This window comes from Cryptomeria japonica, chromosome 10 (assembly GCF_030272615.1).
Source record: "Cryptomeria japonica chromosome 10, Sugi_1.0, whole genome shotgun sequence".
NCBI classification, from domain to species: Eukaryota; Viridiplantae; Streptophyta; class Pinopsida; order Cupressales; family Cupressaceae; genus Cryptomeria; species Cryptomeria japonica.
Window position 1 is genome coordinate 50,143,648 of NC_081414.1, and position 12,007 is coordinate 50,155,654.

Below are 12,007 nucleotides of genomic sequence, written 5' to 3' on the forward strand. Positions count from 1 at the left end.
AAACTCGCTGAGCTTGGCTCAACTCGGCTAACTCGCCTGACTCGCGGCGAGTTTGGGAACTCTGCTTCCAACACATCATTGGTTGCAATACACATTTATCTGAAGAGCCACGTGAGTGCATGAATCCAGGATTTCTTGGATTGTTCGTGATGCTATCTATTGGACAGATAGAAATAGGACTCGGTGCGGACTCGACAAGGGTGACTTGACTCAGGACTCAGGACTCGAATCGACCAAGACTCGACAAAGTGAAAAACCCAAGAAATTTAGCGATTTTTAAGGATTTAAAACTTGTTTCATGCACCCTTTATTAAACAAACCTTAAATACATAATAACATCATCAAATAGAAGCTAATTTGATCACATACACAAGTATACATCGATCACATTAGCATAAGCGCAAATTGTAGCTGAAGGAAATAACAACCAATAACCATAGATATATAAACAGTGTCAAATGTAAAAATATTACAAAACTCGTGGAATATGAAATCCATGACATCAAAATTCAAATGTTCTAGTTCCACACATATATCAAAAGTAAAACAACTACAAGTCTATGGCTCAAAGGAGCTTGGGTCCTTCCTACGAAGGCGTCTAAAGTAGGTCCCGGATGCGTCAACAGCCATATTCTCTGCCCGTGACTCCACTCTACCCTCACCAACATCAACTATGTCTAGCTCTAGCTCTGGCTCTGGCTCTGGCTCTGCTCGTGCTCTAACCTCTTCCTCTGCCATGGCTACAGCCTCAGCCTCTCTATCTACCTGGTCGATCCAATCTAAGTCCTCATCACTAAAGATAGGATTTGTAGCTTCACTGATCCACTCAGAGTTTGGATCAACCTACTCTAGCGTGATCGGGGTGGTGTCATGGTCCATAACCTGTTTCTGTCTAAGACGGAGGTTGTAATGAACAAAGACTAGATCATTCAACCTCTCCACAGACAGTCTATTGTGCCTCTTGGAGTGTATGTGCTCAAACATACTCCAATTGCGCTCACAACCGGAAGCATTGCATGGCTGGCTCAAAATACGAATGGCTATCCATTGAAGATTTGGTGTTTTAGAACCAAACATCTGCCACCACCTATTTGAGATGAGAAAAAGGAAAAAAAATCAGCCTCGTTTAATAATTAATAATAAATTGAATAACATATAATTAAAATTATGCTCTTAATTTCTTAAAATATACATTTTACCTGGCTGCATTTTTGTTCGATTTTCTTTGCAAAGCTGACGAGAGAAGACCTCCCCTTTTGCATTAGAAAAGGCCTCTAGCTCTTGGATTATACTACTGCTATGACCAGGCGACATTCGCTCTATCATTGAGTAGAGTCCACTAAGAACCTCCTGATCCGCCTTGAAATCAGGGCGGAAATGGAATGCCAGATTGAGGTAATAAGCAGCTGTATGAATGGGCTTGTGAAGTTGGGCCTGCCATCTCCTATCAATGATATCCCAAATGGGACGATACTTACTCTCATCCCCTTCATAGGCAGGTTTGATGCCCTCCTTGGCCCTATCCATACCCTCGTATATGTAGCCCATTGCGGGCTTCTCCCCGTCAGCAACACGTAGGAGAACTACCAAGGGCTCAATAAACTGCAAATATTGTGAAACAATATCTAATATCAATTAATATAAGTGTAAAATTGTGAATGAAAATAAACAAATAAAAGAAAAATACGAATAAAAATAAAAACTTAAAACTTAAAACATAATGTAGAATGCTTAAAATTTTTACCTTCACAATCTCAGCACAAGGGGTCCAAAAGCCCGTCTCATCAAAAATGCAATCTACGGCATCAACTCCTGCAACACTCGTAGCATAGGATGAAGAAGTCCACTCCTCACCAACAAACATATGTCTCAAAGCTGCCTTACTCCGAATCAAGGATTGCAGTGTGATGAAGTTAGTGGCAAATCTAGTGATTCCAAGACGAGCCAACTCCTTCTGTCCCGTGCATTGCCTCATTAAGTTAAGGACTCATGCATGATTGTATACAAATTTGCAAATATTTTTTGCCTTCTCTACACATGTCCTGATCCATGCAATCTTACCAATGTCCTTCAACATGAGGTCAATGCAATGGGCGGCGCATGGAGACCAAAATATAGATGGGTGCCTCTCCATCAAAAGTTTACCTACAACAACATAATTTGTTGCATTATCAGTCACCACTTGTACTACATTCTCCTCACCCACTTCATATATCACCTCCTCTATAACCTCACATAGGTAAGTGGCATTTTTAGAATGTGCGGAAGCATCAATGGACTTCATGAACATGGTGCCACCTAAAATTTGAAAACAAAGCAAAATCAGTGATCAATGATCATTCAATAAATCTGAAATCAAAAAGAAAATACGGATCATTAAATAAAATTCAAGTTATTCAATCACCTGCAGAAGAAACAAGAAAAATTAGGAGCGTTCGATTTCTCCTATCAGTCCAACCATCGGTCATGATGGTGCAACCCTTCTTCTTCCATATCTCTCACTGATCCTCTAATGTGGCTTTTACACTAGTCACCGATTATGTCAAAATTGAGCCACTTAACTCGGAATCAGAAGGGGCTTTGAAACCCACCCCACAAATAGCGATGGCATCAACCATGCTCTACCAATAAGGAGACCTATCACAAATAAATTAAATAAGTATAAATATTAGACAAAACAAACTAAAAATATTAAAAACGTAAAAACTTAAAACAATCAAATAAAAACTAAAAGGAATTACCTGGCTGCGAAGAATGGAATATTGCAATAAAACCAAAATCTTCCAATTGCACCTTTAGCTTTATCGTGTTCCTCTTTGTTCCAACCCATGCTCTCAAGTGAAGATTGGGCACCAGGAGTACTGCGTGGCTCAAAATATGAATCCATCCTAGATTTACGAATTCTAGGACCAATGCTTGCACTGATACTCCCACTACCACTGGCACTACTGGCAACAGAATCAGTAGCAGTAGCACTCGCACTAGGACGATATGGAGGCATGGAAGAAGCCTCTCCAACACAACCAATGCTAGCTTGAGCCAACTCCTCCATTTGCCTCTTCTTTATTTCTTTTCGAGTCTCAAATGTCTCTAATAGCACCTGGCACTCACGAATAACCTCAGGAAGTGCTAGTCTGCAAGGCTCTGCATCATGGCCATGTATGTCGGCAAGGTGGTATTTCAATCTTTTTATGCCTCCATGAAAGATTGTTTTGCAAAATTTACATTTTGCCTCTCCTCTTTTTTTCTCGGGAAAAGGTTCAGTATATTTCCAAGCTGGATCTTTTCTACCCGGGTTTGTTCTATGAGGAGTGGAACTAGGCATTGTTTTCAAAAGTTGAAGGTTGTTGGAATAAGACACAATTACAAAAAAAATGAATATTTGTGCATTGTTAAATTATAAATTAATACAAAAAAAAATGTAATAGCAATGTTTTGATTTTGATAGAAAAATCAATGTAATAGAATTTGTATTCATTTTTTTTCAAAGAAATCAGCAAACTTACCATGTAGATTTTTTTTTCATTTCAAAACATAAAAAAATCAGCAAACCCTACAATGTACATTTTTTTTGAAAGAAATGAATACATATTACAAATGTTTAAAAAAAAAAAATGTACATTGTAGGGTTTGCTGATTTCTTTGAAAGAAATGAATACATATTACAAATGTTTAAAAAAAAAATGTAAATTTTACTTATAAAACACCAAAAAAACCAAAAAAAATCAATCTTACCTCTTATAAGAAGGTTGAAATGAAATGCAACCTCTTTCCAATCCTCTCTAACAAGCTTTTGCTGCACCAAATGCAAGTATTACACTGCCCCAATGTGATTTGTTGAAGAAATTTTACTACTCCTTGCTGGTTGCCCTGCTATGCTCTCTTCTTTTCCCTCACAACTCACTCTTCCCTTCCTATTTTTTCAATAGAATGAAATGAGATGCCTTTTACAACTTAGAATCAAATATAAATGAAAAAAAAAGCAACTAAAACCATTTTTAAATGTGTTTTTATTTTTTATTTTTGTGTGGCTGCTGCCGACCGAGTCCTGGACTCGGGACTTGCTAGGTCCGAGCCAAGTCACTGAGTCCTGTGACTCGCCATGACTCGGCCAAAACTCGGCGAGTCCGGGTCCGAGCCCCCCAGGACTCGCCCAGGGTCACTCGGCATGTGACTCGCCGAGTTTTGGCGAGTCACGGAACTCTGATTGGACATGACTGCTGAGGGAGTGTGATTATGTGGTTATTATCTCATGGTTTTCCGAAGTAGTGGGGAAGATCTATTAATTGGGTGGATAGATGGGTAGGTGAATAAGATTACCCAACTTGCCAAATAAATTAGATTCATAAGCAATGTGTACATCTTTTCTAAGTATGTTTTGTTTCTAGATAGATTGGCTCACACAAATAAACATGAGATTACAAAAAAAGGAGGTAAGAAAGCTTGCATGGAAGCATGATAAGAGCTGGTTTATAGGTAGATGGTTATGCCAACCTTATTTTTTTGATTTCCAGACATAAATTGATACAACACATGACAAACACTATAAATTTTCACTATTATCAATCCCTTTTCTTAATTTAGAATCTAAACAGAAAACGTGATTGCGAACCATTAATTGATTAATCACAAGGAGAATATGATTTTAGTATTAACATTTGGCATGAGCTCTGACAAACATATTGATAATCGTGACATGTTTACTTAAATATTGTTGGGTGCTAAATGTACCTCTTCTTTATGTTCAATATCTTTTAAAATATTTAATTATTTGATTGAAATTTTATTTCTTGTCTGTATTTGTCATTTACTTCATAAGACTTTTTAGTATAGTTACAAAATATGTTTGACATGCTAAAAAATCCAGTCTTTTCATTGTAAAATTGGTTTCCCATACTATCTGAGCTTTGTGGAACTTCGATTAATTTCATTTTGATTCTGTTAAATCTGATCAGAGTCAAAGAACATTGTATAAAGAAGCGTCTCCAGTGGAGTAATTGTTTTGCAAGGAAAACATGTAAAGAAAATGAGTATTATGAAGATATGATGAATTATCTGCGCAAAAATCTGGCGGTTTGCACACAAACCTATTTTAAAAAAAAGTCCCCATTCCTTTTCATTCAGTTAAAAAGCTAATACTATATTTGGTGAGTAGAAATGTCAGGAAATTAAATTATTTTCATAAGGATATGCTACTGAGAGCAGGTGTTCCAATCACAGCAAATTATCTTGTTGGGAAACTTAATCCCAGCTTTACAAATCAGGATGTGATGGCAGCATAATGCATAGCTGGTGTGATTATTATTTTTCGTATATTTCATTGTAAACTAATTTTTTACTTTGGTTGGCTGCAGCTATTCCCTTATCACTTGGCTGAATATGTATGTCGAATAATGAGAATATCACCCTTCAGATACTACTGTGATATGCTCTATGAAGTGATGAAAAATGGTATGTTATGTCCACTTATAGTTTTCTTGGTAACAAGTTCTTAGCAACAATGTTTAAATTAATCATACTTCTTATATGAAAATAGTGGGGGATGGCTTGACTTTTATTGCTGGTCGTGCATTATCTTTGATCTTTAACTATCTAATGATAGATTAATTGATCCTTTATTAGAGCATAAGTTAACAATCATAATGGTCAGAAGATAAACACTCTTTTCACAGTGACATACCAGACCAAAACAAACAGGCTTGGACAGTTGGAGTGTTTTTAATTTTACATAAAGTTTAAATGGAGCAGCAAATGGGGGTACACTAGAAGGAGCTAGCGTGATGATTTGTAATGTGCCACTATGCTAAAAGACTGGCCTAGTGGTGAGGATGAGCAGCAAGGGTGTAAAGGGAGGGGTTTTGTCCTTTGGAGGATGAGGATACATGATGCAGCACACAATGGACATTTGGAGGCCCCAACATCCGAATTTGGTGCATGCCCACTGGCCCAACAAATGAACTTCCACTGATGCTACCCACTACACTCTGTAGGATTGACCTCAAGACCTTGGCTCTAATACCAGTGTAATGTGCCACTATGCCAAAAGATTGGCCTAGTAGTGAGGACGAGCACTAAGGGTGTTATAACCCTTGGGATTTTAGTTTACCCTAATCAGTTAGATCTTACAATTCCACACATCCTGTCTGAATAAGAGATGGAATGATAGTGGTATTGCCTGTTTCTTCCTTTTAAGCACAAATCCTTAATGAAAAACAGAAACCCAGGAAACACAGCTATAACACATTTAAAATTTAAACATATCAGAATCTGAATTAGATTTATTAATTCATGCACCTGATACAGGGTGAGTGGACCTAACGATTCTATTTTTCTAAGAAAAACAATTTCTTGAGCATCCAGATCAGCAAATAGGCCTTTGTGGCCCTTGAATTTCAGGAAACTGTAGCAGATTACAACAGATTGAAACTAGAACGGAAGTGAATGCCTTTTGGCTTCAGTACTGTGGGAGACATGTTTATACCTCTGCATAGTTTGATATGCTACATTGTTGTGTTGATTGTTTGAGATATGTTGAATACTTTGTATTTCTGATCTAAAAGTATTCGGTCAAAACATAGACCCTAGGGTTACTTGAGGATCAGTATGTTTACCTTTAATAGTAGATTGTTTGATCAGAGTTTCTCTTTGTTTCCTTCATAACTGTGTGCCTAACCTAAAAACTGTAGAGGACGTAAACATATATTATTATTCTTTTATGTCTGCATCACCAAAAGAGTAGATGGATCACTCTTTAATGGGTGTACAGAAAGAAAATTTGCACACATGTTATCAGCAACTGGCAGAAAAAGCTTGCATATAAGCAAACTATTGACTTGGGTCCTTAGAATCTTGGATCTTGAGCACTTGAAGAAAGAAGAATTGTCACTCAAGAGAAATGTGTATTAAGTTTGGCAAATAAGAATGTCATTGAAGAAAGGAAAAGGATGTATGTGACCTCTAGTATGTGATGTTGAGATGGAACTATAATGACCCTCATATGCTAGACTGCACTAACAAAGCTTCTTGTTTCGATTGTGCTGTTTGGTGTTGGTCAATTTGTTGTATCCTCGTTTTTTTTGTGATTTACTCTCAATTCTCCATCGCAAACAACATGCCCCAAATAAACTAGTGATTGTGTTTCAAACTCACATTTGTTTATGTTTTGTAACAATGTTTTTCCTTCAAGAGTCGTGGAAGTTGCTTCAAATGGATTAGATGCTCTTCTCAAGTAGAATTTATTGAACATGTATTTATGAATACTTTGAATATACGATTCATTAATCTTGTAAAGTAGCTAGGGCATTACACAAGCCAAAAGTAAGAATTTACTACTCATACAAACTTTGTTTTATTTTGGATATCGCCATCGATACTTTTTCATACTTTGACGATCATATGGAATTCATGCATCTAGATATGAGATCCAATTTTGCGAAATTAGCATGTTGAAGCTCATCCAACATGTCAACTATCATGGGAAGCGGATATCTATCCTTGACAATAATCTTATTTAAAGATCTATAGTCAGTGCACATCTCCCTTTTTTGGTACCACATCTATGGATAATCAGTAGGGTCAAGTGTTTGAATGAATGAATTTTGTTCCAGCAATTCTTGAAGTTATCTTTTAACCTCACTACTTTCCAAAAATGATTGTTTATACAAGCCAACAGTTGATAGAGGAGGTTCTGGCAGAAAATGAATCTCATCTTTTATTTCTATTTTAGGTGGCAAAACTTTGGGAGCCTGGAACACTCATTAATATCTTTCAACCTCTTGTAGCACAATCAACCTTTGAAAGTTTTATCTCATTGTCTTGCTTATCCTATAAATAAAAGAAAAATTCTTATTTGTTTGAATGTCTTTTGATGTAGTTGGCAATTATGGATTACCATTGTAAGCATGGGCTTTCTTTGATGTGCCTTGATGATATAGATGCCCCCATTCTTGACCCATCCATGTTTGTTTTCTCTAATTCAGTTAGCATCCTTGAGATACAAGTAGGACTTCCAAACAAAAAATTTAATGCACCGAGTTGTAATGTCCCCTCTTCTTTAGTGCCATTCAGAACTTAGATTCACCTGTCACCCATCTCCACAGGTGAAGTTGATGTTTGGAGATGAATTCGCTAGCCAAAGTGGACTTAGATTAGTCATTTCTTTTGACTTTGGTGGGTGTAATAAAGTAATTTTATGATATAAAAGTTACATAAGTCATTTTCCTAAAAATAGAAAAATCTAATAAAGTAACTTGTAAGTTACTAATGAAACTTAATAAATGACTTTATTTAAAAAGTCCTTGCACACCTTCCTAGGCGAATTCCAATAACTTAAAAGGTGGTTGTTAATTCATGTTGGAGATCCCCCCTCATGTGGGTGCCACTTTTTGGAGAATAAAAGATTCCAAAGAATCTTTCTTTGATGCCTCTAGGGTTCAATTTGGTTAAAGAGGCTTGTAGGATTCATTTGGAGCATTCATGATTTGTTTATTTTACAACCTTTGCACATTGGAGGTCTCCAACAGCACAATTTTTTGCCTGAGCAGCATTTGGAGGACGTGACCCCTTCAAGATCAGGTTGTGTGGACAGAAACCCACACTCCCCTCTTCACCACGATAGCAACCTTGAGCAGCATTCGAACTTTGGGACTGTTTTGCAGTAAAACTACAACATTAACAGCATTGCCAGGGTTAATATATTAGATCTGAGTAGACAAAAGGGTTTCTTGGGCCTGGTTTACTACGAAAGACAGCAAATCGAACCTTCTAGAGCCAGCTGTACCACTCTTCTTGCCCGTGGAAGCCAAATAAATAAACTAAAGGGTTTTGGCACCTCTATTGGTGTGTGAATTCATTGTTGGGATATTAATAAGTGGTCACAGTTGGTTTGGTGTGAAGAAAATACCAGATTAGGGCAGCAGCAGCAGTTCATTGAGGAAAAGAGACATAATTTGGGGATCTTGCGTGGCAAGAATTTGGAGTTCCAACTGGGTTTGAATAATTCTTCAATATTAGTTTTTGGTAATTATCCTAGAGTTAAATAAAGTCATTTGTAGCCATTAGTAGCAGCTGGAGGTGCTTGGTTCAGTCACTGCTTCATTCCAGGCTTAAATTCCACCCTCAAACCCCAACATTGGACTCCTGGTAGGCCTTGAATGGCTTAATTCTATCAAGAATTCTCTTTATTATTTATTTGTACTTGCTGCAATTAATAATCAGAAATCTGGAAACTATTATCAGTTCTATATTTATTGTATTGCATTTATTATTTTCCATGTATTGTCAAAAATCCAAAAAACTACAAAAAAATTGAAAATACAATAAACTTCCAAAAACACTTTTCGCTGGTCAAAGAATTTGAATTTGAAAACAATCCGCAGTTTGGATAAGATTTCTAGTCAGGGATCTTTCACAAGTGCAATCACGTCTACTTTTATATTAATGCAGTCATTGTGATCTTGATTAATGCAAAATTTGATTTGCATCTGTTGGTTACTTGTATTTCCACACCCTTATTTATGCAGTTCAATGAATATGATTGTAGTTACTGCAAGTTTTCAAATTAGCTTTCTTAGCAGCCTCATTTGAAATCAAATAGATTGTGAGCCAGTATCGACAAGTGCATTTGCCTTTGTGATGTTGATTTGAATATTGCTTTACAAGAACTTGCTTATTTCTTCCCATTCTTGCTGCATATTAATCTCATTGGTTGAGATGCAAATCAACTTACAATCTACATTCAGCCTGTCCTCTACCTCAACCTTTTTTCTTCTTCCGAGGATGCTGAGGAATTCTCGGAGTCCTGTTTGATGCAGCTTTTAGGATGTATTCTTGATGCAACTTCTAATATTTTTCATCAATATGCGCATCCATGTAAAGCATTGGTATTTTCAGTATGTTTCTATTTATCCATTATGTAGGGATTTAGATGGCTAATTGTGCTCTTTGACTGACTAATTTGATGACTGATTTTGCTTGGAGGACTTTCCCCTAATTCACTTCTCCCCTTCCTGTATGCGGTATACTTTCTCACATGCTACATCAAGGTCTTTTAGTTTTCTAGAGATGACTCATCTCCTTATCCCTAAATGGAGATCACCATGTCTTTGGTCAGGTCGTCCTCATCTTCAAATTCCATGCCTATCAACATATCTTGTCTACAAAATCCCATATGTAAACTTTCACGCTTTCACCGTAATCATCTCTAAAATATTTCCACTTAATCTTTTTTATCTCAATTGGATAAAAAGTCTTTCTCAACAATTCTTTGAGTTCCTACCAACAAGTTACAATTATCTTTGTTCGCTTGAATAAACTAATTAGGTTTCCTACAAAATTAGAGCACAACCTTCCATTTTGAGATATGCAATAACGATTTTTTGTACCTCACCAATTTTATGCACAGTAAAGCAAACCTCCTTTTTTTCAACCATTTATCCATTCTTTTAAATTATATTCCTTGTTTCAACTTTGAAGGGGGGATGTTTGGATGATCTTACCTTAGCTTTGACCCTGTCTTTCTTGGGGTGCTTCTCTTCAATGGTGAACACTTCTTTGTCATCCTCTTTTCATTGGGTTGCTGTTGTTCCACCCCAAGTTTTTTGGCAAGAGCATGAACCACCATGTCCATGGATAGTTGGCAAGAGCTGGAACCCCCATGCCTAACGATTCTTGGTTCTTTGCCATGAGCTCTTGTTGTTTGATGATAACATCTTGAAAATTCATCACATACTAGTACTACAAATGGCCGAAACCAAATGAAGAGAACATGAACACAAGGGATCTCAGCTTAGCAGTGTGGGGAAAACCAACTTGAAAGTATTGATCACTTCTAGTCCTACCTTTAACTTTGGCAGTCACAAATAGCATAGTATGGAGTGCACTTGCAACAATTAAACAACACCTTTCTCCACTTTGTTTTACCACACTTACAAACAATTGAACTCACTTCCTCCTACACTTCTATGCTTACAGTGAAACATGCTTCTTTTAGTAAGTGTTTGAGGTGTTGTTTCAAGCAATGGCCACCCAACCCGTAAGAATTGAAATAGAACTGAATTTGTGCAAAACTGTCACTTTGCAGGATGCATCACCTTATCACAAACATAATCACCACCCCCTATATTGGCATCAGAATAACTTGCATGTCATGATCAAAACAACCACCGACACAAATGTTGCTGCCCTTTCGCCAGTAAAATCAGCATTGGTACAAATAGAATTGCTGGTTTGCGTGGACAAAGCTGTCCTAGCAGTTTTGCCACTTTATAAAATTTCACCTTTTTGCTGAATTGGATGGGATTCTTAGTTTTTTGTTGAGGTATAATTTTTTCCTAATCCTTATGGGTCAACCTTTGTGTGGTGAGTAATTTGCATCAATGGTTTTGTGACTGTTGCCATGAGTATTTGCAATATAGGAAAGTTGGCATTAATGGATGACATTAAGGAACATAATGAGTATGGATGGGTCTATGGTGTTTGAGAAGATTTTAATTCACCAATTGCATTTTCCTTTTATATCTATATTTATACTCATGTCTTAGCTTTTCTAGTTTTTTCTTGTTTAATTTTGTTTTGTAATTCAGTTCTTTCTTTGCAAGTAGCTCTAGCCCTTGGAAGCCGATTTTTCACAGATTACCACTTGGATACTAGACATATAAGATTGACTATTGGTTGGCATCAGATGAGAAGGCATGACCATTAATTTGTATCACATTGGAAACCTTGAGGAGAGGGATTTTTCATGGCTGATTATTGGAATCATACTATGAATCTTGGCTAGGGGGAAACTGTGGAATATATGGTCTAGTTTTCCAAGTGGCCTACTATAAACCTAATTGTAGTATGATGGCAACTTGCTTGTTTTGCAAGTGAGGTATGTTATATTGTTAAGTTCTTTGTAGAGGGCACATACGGAATATAAGGGCTTTCTCTCCATACAACAATAGATCCAGTTTTCTATATTAATATTCAGGAATTAGTAGAAAAGAGCTTGTTGCTTGAGATAAAA

The 12,007-nt window shown here is 36.8% G+C and overlaps 1 protein-coding gene across 2 annotated transcripts in view; it reads left to right on the forward strand.

Annotated features, from left to right (window-relative positions):
* Nucleotides 1-12,007, forward strand: part of LOC131029556 (uncharacterized) — a 185,003-nt gene that overhangs the window by 48,765 nt on the left and 124,231 nt on the right. For both annotated transcript variants that reach the window (XM_057960069.2, XM_057960075.2), the window contains exons 3-4: nt 4,956-5,073; nt 5,355-5,451. In XM_057960069.2, coding sequence (XP_057816052.1) covers nt 4,956-5,073; nt 5,355-5,451 — 215 coding nt within the window. The remainder of the gene's footprint in view (nt 1-4,955; nt 5,074-5,354; nt 5,452-12,007) is intronic.